Raw genomic sequence first — 12380 nt, 5'->3', positions numbered from 1 at the left:
AAAATAATATTCATTTTTTTCTATCATGTAAGGATTTTTTTACAAATCGGGAAGAAAGAAAAAACTTACGTGGATCAAATTATTATTTTGTTTACCACAATGAACATTTTTTATTATTATGCTTGTTGACAAAAATACAAACAAACTGAAGAACACTGGTGTCAAACGAATATGCATCCTCATTCATCCTGATTGTGTGTGAAATCTACGTCTTTTAGTCTCAAAACTACGTGTTGTGGTTTCTCTTTTGTGTATTGCGTTACGATGTTTTGTGAAAAATCAGTACCTGATGGAGAAAAATGGATATCATTTTCGGATTCAGCGTAGAGGAATTACTGTGGAACATGCAAATATTTCATGACAATAAAACCATCGCAGGCCTGTGTTATCATTAACTTCTGATCAAAACAAGGTACCTACATACATCAGAACTAAAACTCAACCCACAAATTAATATAGCTAATTTAGCATCCCAGTCTAAGTAGAAGTATACAATTTCACAAAATAAAAACGTCTACTGACCAAGATATTGATTCCTTAGTTGGGTACCTCGTTGTTACCGATAATTTCGGTCGTAATCCCAATAATATCTCATGAGGTTCGGCCAGCTTATAGCCAGTTATAGTTTCGGTACCAATGCAGGGGTTAAACTCAAGATTCAGATTGTAAACAACACGTGTTGAATGATTAGATTATGGAGTGATCAACAGAGGTCACAAAGCTTGCCTTAACGCTTTCATATACATGTGAAAGTTATTCCATTGGTATTTTGGCAATAAATCTAGAAAAAAGAAAGCTTTTAATTATTTCAGCCAACGTTTCGCCATTGCTGTTTGATGTGAAAGTGAACGTATATTTTTTCATCAAACAGCTATTGTACTTCTACTAACCCTGAAGAAGCCGCAATGGCGAAACGTTGGCTAAAATGACAAGTTTTTCATTATTATCTGGAGAGTAAAGGTGGTTTTCTTATTCTTCTAAATTTATTGCCACAATCTCTAAATCACTCCAAGTACGTATTATAAATTCTGAAGTATTCTATTGGTAGTGTTAACAGAAAATATAGTAAGTTTGGTAACTACATATTAGATGTACTTCCTCAGATTCCCTGAAAGTGTTCTGTTTCAAGAGTAAATAAAACCAAAATTAAGTGTAAAACTATTTTTTATTTCTTGCTCTTGAAGTTCATATGTCATACTGTGTTCTAACTTACAGCTATCTACAAGAACGTGATTCATGGCACGAGCACATTCTACTGACGTCACGACAGTATAAATTGCAACGTTAAGCGTCCCTTATGTGGCGTCATTTTAGTCTCTACTGACTGACTGACAGACAACACACTACTCTATAGTGTTGCGAGTGGTTAAATTTAATCGTATGTCGTTTATAATAACTTGCCTCAGATTGGACACATGTATGAATTACCCCATACGTATCTCTTATGTGTTTATTATTTTTACACTTTTAAACATGCGGTCACGTGATTCACGTGGAACTTTAAGTCAGAGCATTTCGTTATTTTGTAGCAGAACACGGTGCAATACGGTGTTATGTATCTTTACCCGATGGGCATGCCGATCTAGGTCACGTGTCCTCCCTGACCCACATCGTTTGTCTGTTTCTCGTAAAGCAGTAAGCCGCTCGTGCATCTAATTCACCCTGTCAACTCACAGTGACGGCGAATGGTGTTTGTCCGTCGTAATGGGCTTCAATGAAAATGAATGGTTGACGGATGCACGCCACTTACAAACTTATTAAAAACGTACAACTTGAATGTTGGAATTATAAATAACTGCAGCAGATAGTGAAACTGGACGAGCGCCAAATCCCAAGTTAAAAAAGTTGCCATGTATAAACAGGCAAATCACTAAGTCCAATTTAGAGGAGAGTAAAGATTAAAAGACGTTCGCTTGTCTTAAAAAACAACAAAAAACATGAGCTTTATATTGATATCCATTACAAATCTCCACTTAAAATGATCTTGCGTAGAAATAAATCAGCCTTGCTATTTTCTCCTCTCAGTGGCACAGCAGTATGTCTGCAAACTTACAACGCTAGAAACCGGGTTTCGATACCCGTGGTGGGCAGAGCACAGATAACCCATTGTGTAGCTTTGTGCTTAACTACAAATAAAAAATAAACTCTTCTCATTTTCAAATTATCTTCTTTTACTTTAGATTTATTGATAGTTTAATTACTGAAAAACTTACAACGTTTTACATAATGAGAGAAGCCATATATGAAGCTAAAGTTATTGGCTTCTCTCATTATGTAAAACGTTGTAAGCTTTCAGTAATTAAACTATCGTATATGAAGTAACGGTGTATTTGAAATCGGTGAACTTAAAACAAAACCTCTTTTCTTATTTATTTATTTTAAATCTATACTCTTCATAGTTAAATCGAACAACATTATATATTTTAGCACATGTATAAACTTGTTAAAATGGAATAGGACGTTTTCGCTCCTTATCTCACCCCAAAGATGACTCTGTAAACGTCAAGATTTTTTTTTGGAACAAACACATTCTTATTTTTCTACTCCTGATTTTGCATTTTGAAGCGTGAGTAAAAAAGTTATAAGGTAAATTAGTACATTCGTTGCATAGCGACTATAAGAACTAAAATATGCAGTAAAGTAAGGAATAACTTTAAGTGCATTAATTGATATTTTCTATGTCGAGAAAACATTGGCTGAGATACCAGAGGGATTGCTAGACAATTCGGGATTTATGATTTGAGATCGTTACCACAAATGATAAGATTATTAAATATCTATCATTATGATAACCAAGTGGAAATATTAAACATAACTTTTCGATTAACAAAGATCTCATGAAACACTACATATTTGGTTAAAGTTATCACAAACTTTTCTATTTATGAATTAATAATAAAATTTTCTCTTGAAGACTGTTCTTTTTCTCCTTAATGAATGAAAATGAAACAGGATTTTAAATAAGAAATTACGAGGATACGAAAACGTCCTCAAGTAACATATGTTGGTACAGTGGAAAAGTAATTAATGATGCGAGGCGTAAATTGTTACGGTGATACGAAAACTTCCTCAAGTAACATATGTTGGTACAGTGGAAAAGTAATTAATGATGCGAGGCGTAAATTGTTAATGATTTATTTTCCAAGAATGAATTTAAAGTTGACTTCACTGAAAAGGTATAATCTTAATTGCTGTTCTGGTAAATACGTCAAATAACGGAGTCCATTTTTTGAAACTTGGACTTCTAGCCTTTGCAATAAATTTAGCAAGAACTGATTAAACTAATTAGGAGCTAGGAAGCTGAGCGTCACCTCCCGTCATTTATAGTTTGTGACCTTGAGAACCTAAAGTGGTTGACTGGTGAATATTTCATAGAATCTCTGGCGAATCAACGTTATGACCCATTAATAACAGAGGTCTGGATCTCATCCTCAGAAAGTCGTATTATTGAGGATTACGCTGTACTGAATTCTGCTATCATAATGGCGATGTATTAGAAGGTTTCTAAGTGTAAACATATGTTAAGTATGGCGAACGATAAAACATAGTTTTTGGCCAGATATTTAATTCACCTTTCTAACATTCTAAACTAAATGTTAAATCAAATAGATTTTGCTTGTAGTTTGGTATAAAGAGAATAACTGAAAGAGAATAATTTAAAATGTTACAGGAAGACCAGGAAATATTTTCGAAATTGTCACGTGCCTTCAGAAGTCATCTGTGTTACACTGTAGAGAGCAATGTGAGATGAATTTTGGATGTGATGCATGTTAACAAAATTCACGACGAAAATGGCCTCGAATGACCTCAAGGATAATGTTGCAGGGTACACCAAGAGCACTTCATTCTATAATATTACCGATTGCTTTCATTCATCTCTCCACTTCTGAATTCTTTAACTATAGCGATATTGTTGCAGGGTACACCAAGAGCACTTTATTCCATAATATAACCGATTGCTTTCATTCATCTCTCCACTTCTGAATTCTTTAACTATAGCGATATTGTTGCAGGGTACACCAAGAGCATTTCATTCCATAATATTACCGATTGCTTTCATTCATCTATCCACTTCTGAATTATTTAACTATAGCGATAATGTTGCAGGGTACACCAAGAGCACTTCATTCCATAATATTACCGATTGCTTTCATACATCTCACCACTTCTGAATTCTTTAACTATAGCGATAATGTTGCAGGGTACACCAAGAGCACTTCATTCCATAATATTACCGATTGCTTTCATACATCTCACCACTTCTGAATTCTTTAACTATAGCGATATTGTTGTAGAGTCCACAGCACTTCATTCCATATTATTAACGGCTACTTTCCTACACCTAAACATTTCTGAATTATTTACCTTTCAGTGGACTTCTTGATCAGCCGGTATACACGAATGCACGTTCCTAAGTGTAGTTTAGAATAATGCAACGTCTACTGATACAATTTTAGTGACAAAATCATATAGGACACATCTATGATATCCACGAACAGAACTACACATTAAACAGACTCAGAGAATATTACATGACAATGACTGTATTAATATTTACCTAACAGCAGTATGTAACATATGCGTTGTCATAGGTGCTAAGTTCTAATTGTGTAAGTGTCATAGGTGCTGAGTCTTAGTTGTGTGTCATAGGTGCTAAGTCCTAATTGTGTAAGTGTCATAGGTGCTGAGTTCTAATTGTGTAAGTGTCATAGGTGCTGAGTCTTGGTTGTGTAAGTGTAATAGGTGCTGAGTCTTAACTGTGTAAGTGTCATAGGTGCTGGGTCTTAGTTGTGCAAGTTTCATAGGTGCTGAGTCTTAGTTGTGTGTCATACGGGCTGAGTCTTAGTTGTGTAAGTGTAATAAGTGCTAAGTCTTAATTGTGTAAGTGTACGAATAGTTCTTTCGTATTTCAACTTAACAACAAGTTTTGACACTACATTTGTAACATTTTAAAACACAAGCAAATATATTTATACAAATAGGTGTGTGTTTAATTTACCTAGCACACTTTGAGTACATAAATTCGTTCAACAATTATTCAAATAATCAAAACTTCCACTGTTGGTATTTTACTAAGTATAAAGACATCCAGTGCCATACATTAGTGCTTCTATTCTTTAATCAAAGCCTAGTTCTTTGCTCCCGTACACATCTCCATCCCCTGGTGTACTGTAAAGTGCCGAGATAAAAGTATCGTTGCAGCTAATAACACGTGCGGGGGGTTGTATCTTTTTCTCGGGGGTCCCTTTTCCACACCATTTCGAGCCATCATCGAAGTGGCATGACTATAATGATGCTTCACAATACTTCTGTCTTTGATAAGCGAATGCAAATGTAGATGAAATAGTGTGTCGTTGGCCAATGCCTTTGGGATCAAAGATCAAAAAGCGTCCACGTCATCTGTCGCCAGTATTTGGCAATGTTTAGTTATTGGACCCGCTCACTTCTCAGCCTCTTGTTTCACGCTCCTTACGATACCGCGGGGACAAGCAAACGTAGTCAAGGGAACAGTATTCTACATTCTAGTGTGCTTTTATATAACAACCTACAGGCGTTTTGCATTCTTTCATCACTTCTATAAAGTAGAAGAGAATATCTAAGAGCCCATATTCTTCACGCTCAGCCAGACGTCAATACTTAGGAAGTTCACAAGCTAGTCGACAAGGTTAAACTCCGCGAATTCCCGGCGGTATTTTAAAATCTATTGGCTTTTAGAGGCGCTGTACAAAAGTTTTTTCAATGGTTTTCTTACTCCAGTTTATGGGTAATAGAAAGCTAACCTATGGATTTAGCAAGTTGAGAACATTGAAACTGAGAAATGAATATACATTAATGGAGACTATACTAAAGTCTTTTCAGTTCTTATAAAATCCATTAAAAATCAACATACATTAAAATACGTTATATCTTAATATAAAGCTTATCCTGAGTTTGATTTACATTAAGCCAAGATTTTAATATTTGTGTATCTTCAGAAAGTCTTGTGAGCAACGTAGTCGTTATTGAGATTATTTAGCGATATTCCAAACTCAAATTTACTAAAAAACCAGTTTTTTTTGGTTGTTCTTCAATAATTTCTTGATATCCGTACATTTATAAGGTGTTCTTCAATAATTTCTTGGTATTCGTACATTTATAAGGTGTTCTTCAATAATTTCTTGATATCCGTACATTTATAAGAAAAAAAAATCGGATTCGTTCGTTTAGTTTAATTATATTAACATTTATATTTACTAGCAACATGTTCAATAAAATGTTTTTAAAATGTTATTCTATCTTGACTGGTTGGATAACCCGGCCAACATCATCTGTTGAATAATTCGCAAACATTTCAATGAAACTTTCAAAATATCATAGCAACAGACAACTTACAAGTGAGTAAAATGACTGTTTTAGATCAGAAATTGTCTTGTAAAATAATATGACACCAAAATAAAACCACTTTTGTTAGTTAGCTGGTTTTTTTTTACCAGTAACACTTGTTAAAAACAACATTTGTTCTTTAACCAGTAAACTTTGCACGATATTGTTACATAAAAAAACTTCTGCTAACGTTAGCACGCTTCACAACTCAATAGAAACATAAAGCTTACCTGAAACCTACGCATGTCCCGAGGATTTCCTGCATTTTTCAGACAATTCTGGTTACACTTGAGAAAGAGTTTAAGGAAAAACCTAGAAAAACATTTAAAAAGATTTAATACCATGTTTTAATACCAGTAAATATTCTTCAAATAAATAACAAAAAAAAAACCTTATTTGTTATCTCAGTAGTTTGCAAAAACAATATACGAAAATGATGCCTGGTGCAACGCTTATAAAACTGTGGATATAATTATGTACTGCGTAGTATGCAGTTTTGCAATTTCTTGTAAAATAATACATTTTGACTGTTTATTTGAATTCCGCGCAAAGCTACACCCTAGCCGTCCGTAATTTAGCAGTGAAAGACTAGAGGGAATGCAGCTAGTCATCACCACCCACCGCCAACTCTTGGGTTACTCTTTTACTAACGAATAGTTGGATTGACCGTCATATTATAACGCTTCCAGGGCCGAAAGGACGAGCATGTTTGGTGGAATGGGGATTCGAACCCGCAAGTCTCAGATCTTCAAAAACTGAAAAATATAATTGACCGAAAATTTTTTTAATTAGAGAGCCTTGATTCATTGAACACAAACGTAAGCGAAACGTCTCATCATTACAGATAGTCAGGTTTAGGACTATCCATCATTGGACTTAATGTATCCTACTGTAAAAAGAGTACAGGATTATTTTCTTATGATAATATTGATTTATCCAATAGTTGATTGTTACAAGTTTTATCGTTTTTTATCCATGTGTGCTGTGTATTATTTCCTATCAAATGCTGCTTCTAGGAAAGATGAAACAGTTTACACTGACATAATCTAACATAATTCCAAAGTTAAGCATCAAATGTCAACTGATATTATTAGTAAATCACATCAAATCATTAAAAGCTGACGCATTTTATTTTTCATGCTTAAATTATGATATCTTCAACATTTTATATTTCGTAAAAAAAAAAGAAGAAAAAACGCGTATACCAAACCGAACTGTACACTTGGAGCTATACAATGTTAATGTAGTGCATGAAGACGTTGGGTTTTCATTGATTATTGGCAAAGTTTAAGGACTAAATTTGACCTTTGAAAGAGGAAACAAACCTCTCTCTCTTACTTACCACAACGAACTTATGAGTATGAGAAATGTTTTACGCCAACATCAAATAAGGCAAACAAAGACTTATGAGTAAGAGAAATGTTTTACGCCAACATCAAATAAGGCAAACAATGACTTATGAGTATGAGAAATGTTTTACGCCAACATCAAATAAGGCAAACGATGACTTATGAGTATGAGAAATGTTTTACGCCAACATCAAATAAGGCAAACAATGACTTATGAGAATGAGAAATGTTTTACGCCAACATCAAATAAGGCAAACAATGACTTATGAGTATGATAAATGTTTTACGCCAATATCAAATAAGGCAAACAATGACTTATGAGTATGAGAAATGTTTTACGTCAACATCAAATAAGGCAAACAATGACTTATAAGTATGAGAAATGTTTTACGCCAACATCAAATAAGGCAAAAGATGACTTATGAGTATGAGAAATGTTTTACGCCAACATCAAATAAGGCAAACAATGACTTATGAGTATGAGAAATGTTTTACGCCAACATCAAATAAGCCCAACAATCACTTATGAGTATGAAAAATGTTTTACGCCAACATCAAATAAGCCCAACAATGACTTATAAGTATGAGAAATGTTTTACGCCAACATCAAATAAGCGCAACAATGACTTATAAGTATGAGAAATGTTTTACGCCAACATCAAATAAGGCAAACAATGATAATAATACAAATAATATTAAAATTTGATAAAGGCTGAGTACAATATGTTACTTCAGCAGTAGATTCGACAATTCCAAAAAAAAAGCACCATCGATTTACTTAACACTATAGCACGTGTTTTGAATAAATATCATTGGAATTTTACAAGCTCCTTATAATCGTTCACTAATTCTGTGTATTCTGTCAGATATTACTGTATAAAAATTAATGCTGATGTTTTGGAAAATAAAAACAGTTTCATAGTTGCTCTTCAAGTTTAGTTTACTCAGAATTTAGAATAAAACTATGAAAAATTGAATTAAGCTTTGCCTCTGTTGGCTCTAATGCTGTAACACAAAGCGTTGAAATGATGTCTCTAGGATGGACGCACTGCTTACAGCTGTAACACAGAGCGTTGAAAGGATGTCTCTAGGATAGACGCACTGTTTACAGCTGTAACACAAAGCGTCGAAAGGATGTCTCTAGGATAGACGCACTGTTTACAGCTGTAACACAAAGCGTCGAAAGGATGTCTCTAGGATGAACGCACTGTTTGCAGCTGTAACACAAAGCGTTGAAAGGATGTCTCTAGGATGGACGTACTGTTTACAGCTGTAACACAAAGCGTTGAAAGGATGTCTCTAAGATGGATGCACTGTTTACACCTTACTTTGTCACGTGTTATTGGCAGAAACAGTACATGTTGGAGTCAAATTATTGTTTTGTATTCTGTGTCAGAACAAACAAGTGACGATAAGTCTTTTTATTATGTACATATCAGTGAAATATTTCATAAGCTTAAGCTTCAAAATCAAAATGAATATTAATGACACGTGTGTCCATAGAGTTGACATCTGATCTTAAGCCTTAATTCAGGTGGAATTCCTGGGGAGCAGCTCAAAGTCTCACAAATATTAAAATAATTGTTAAATATGAGCTGATCGGTGTCAAGAGGATGTAGACACTCGTAAGAAACAACATTACCTGTAATAATAAAAAAAACGTTTTGGAAGTTTGAAATCTGAGCCTATAAAGATCACGAGCAAACTTTCCAAATTATTGAAAAAGCGGGGATGTGTTAAAAGCAACGCTGTGATGAGTTCTGGATTTTCTGAGATCAGTTTAAACCAAACTTCTTGTTTATTTTATCGAGGGCGAAGTTGTATAAAACTGAAATACGCGAAGAAGTACATGTAATCCTTAACATTTACTGCAGATTGGTATTTTACACTTATTGCAAAGCTACCTGATGCCGTCCCTAATTTTGAACCACTGACCAGAGGAATGATAGCCATTCAACAGCACCATACCATCCATCATACATACTAAAAAACTGCTGTCACTCTTATAACGCATTTACAACTTAAAGTGTGGGGGAATATTTTGTGGTATCGCACGGTATTCAAACCAGCTCCAAAATCTAAAGTTCTCCACCCTTTATTGTGCATATACATAATATTAATAATTACTAATTCACACCATTGCACCATATCAAGTAAAAAAACGTTTTAATTATAAAATAATAAACAAACTTTAAAGCACAAATGTGAAGTTAGTAATAATTTTAAAAACAAATGATTTTACTGATAAAAAATACATTGTACGATAATTTTACCAATGCAGAGTCTTCAAAAAATTATCGAACAAACAAGAACGCTAACTCTATATAAAATTTTAAGTCTCGCAAAACAGTGTTATCGTATAGCGCGAACTTCCAACATTGTTTGTTTGTTTTTTTCTATCAAATATCATTTTGTATAATTTATGTAAAACGGGCATGTCCAGGAATATCCTTAAAGGTAAGTGTACACTTAGATAAAACTCTTGTTGGATATCCTTAAAGGTAAGTGTACATTTAGATAAAACTCTTGTTTGTTTGGGCATAAATTTAATAATTTCAAGAGTTAATTAAACTGGATCGAGGGATATCCTTAAAGGTAAGTGTACACTTAGATAAAACTCTTGTTGGTTGGGGAAAAAATTGAACAATTTCAAGAGTTAATTAAACTGGATCCAGGGATATCCTTAAAGGTAAGTGTACACTTAGATAAAACTCTTGTTTGTTTGGGCATAAATTTAATAATTTCAAGAGTTAATTAAACTGGATCCAGGGATATCCTTAAAGGTAAGTGTACACTTAGATAAAACTCTTGTTTGTTTGGGCATAAATTGAATAATTTCAAGAGTTAATTAAACTGGATTTCTTTTTAAACTGAAGTTTTTCGCTCAATCATCATCTATGTCAAAAGAATCTCCGTTTGAAGTTTAAGATCTTCACAATACTTATTATTCTTCATATCCTTAAGGCCTTTGATATTATAAAGATATTTAAGTTTTCGTTTGTGAGTTTGCTTATTAGGGTTTAAATCGTTTTTTTTTCAATTCGTGATACTGCTTTGTCAGATATAAGAAAAATATATATCAAATTTTAAAAGGTTTCTGCTGATCTATTAACAAATCACTTCTATGATAATTTTCGATTCTTTTCGTACCAGCGATTGGTTTGAAAACGTTCTACGTTCATCTATTCTGTCCGTTTTTTTATGATATTAAGGACACTTTAACGGTATTCTTTTACGAATATGTCCAATATGTTTTGTAGCTACATTTATATACATTGCACACTCAGTATCAGTTTACTTATTCCATTTGTATTCAGAGGTCCTACCAAAGTACTAAACTGACCAAAAAAAGATAAGGGAAAAAAAAGGTCTATCTCTTACCTAAACTTTGATCAATTTGTGTTTCAGACCTTCGGTTTAATGTATTTCGTACAACAGAAAATTCACATCATCACGTCAGCACTCCCATCCTACAACACTCCCATCCTACAACACTCCCATCCTGCATCACTCCCATCCTGCATCATTCCCATCCTGCATCACTCCCATCCTACAACACTCCCATCCTGCATCACTCCCATCCTACAACACTCCCATCCTGCATCACTCCCATCCTGCATCACTCCCATCCTACAACACTCCCATCCTGCATCACTCCCATCCTACAACACTCCCATCCTGCATCACTCCCATCCTACAACACTCCCATCCTGCATCACTCCCATCCTACAACACTCTCATCCTGCATCTGTTAATAGTTTGTTTTTATTTGTTGTTGTTATTTTTCCGATGAGAGTTATACGTGTTCTTTCAAACTTCCCATTTGGCAAAAACCAATATATATATATACATATTGGAGAATTTAAAAAACACGTGACTGCTCTTGTCGATAAAATTGCAATATTCTAAAGAATTAGATTCAGTACGTCATGAAATGTAAAATGCTCTGATATTCTTTCCTCACTCATTCATGATGACAGCCGTCGATGGCTCGCCTCCTCTATCCTTCACCCTGTTGTCATAGTCCTGACCTCGTCGACGGTTATTGAGGTTTAAACGAAAGAATCAAGCTCATTTTGTAGACAGCATACTAATCAATAAGCGATTGTATAGTCTACAGGGAAAAATTTATAAAATACTAAGCAGCTTCAAATTTTGTGACTTCAATGTTTACAAACAAGAGAAGGAAATAAAATTACTCCTGATGATTGATGTTCGGCTTACAATCCAAAAGAATGCTATTTTGATTGTTTGGCACGAGAAACATTGTTGTTGTTTTATTTTGATTGTTTGGCAAAAGAAACATTGTTGTTTTATTTTGACTGTTTGGCAGAAGAAACATTGTTGTTTTATTTTGATTGTTTGGCAGAAGAAACATTGTTGTTTTATTTTGGTTGTTTGACAGGAGAAACATTGTTGTTGTTGTTTTATTTTTTATTGTTTGGCAGGAGAAACGTTGTTGTTGTTTTATTTCGATTGTTTGGCAGGAGAAACATTGTTGTTGTTTTGTTCTGATTGTTTGGCAGAAGAAACATTGTTGTTATTTTATTTTGGTTGTTTGGCAGGAGAAAGATAGTTGTTTTAATATGGTTGTTTGACAGGAGAAATATAGTTGTTGTTTTATTTTGATTGTTTGGCAGGAGAAACATTGTTGTTGTTTTATTTTGA

The 12380-nt window shown here is 34.0% G+C and overlaps 1 protein-coding gene across 2 annotated transcripts in view; it reads right to left on the bottom strand.

Annotated features, from left to right (window-relative positions):
- LOC106467957 (transcription factor collier-like) overlaps positions 1 to 12380 on the bottom strand; it is a 148532-nt gene that overhangs the window by 26930 nt on the left and 109222 nt on the right. For both annotated transcript variants that reach the window (XM_022396198.1, XM_022396199.1), the window contains exon 7: positions 6594 to 6675. In XM_022396198.1, coding sequence (XP_022251906.1) covers positions 6594 to 6675 — 82 coding nt within the window. The remainder of the gene's footprint in view (positions 1 to 6593; positions 6676 to 12380) is intronic.

The sequence above is a fragment of the Limulus polyphemus genome, unplaced genomic scaffold (genome assembly GCF_000517525.1).
Source record: "Limulus polyphemus unplaced genomic scaffold, Limulus_polyphemus-2.1.2 Scaffold2810, whole genome shotgun sequence".
NCBI lineage: Eukaryota > Metazoa > Arthropoda > Merostomata > Xiphosura > Limulidae > Limulus > Limulus polyphemus.
This window is presented reverse-complemented; position numbering and strand designations above follow the sequence as displayed.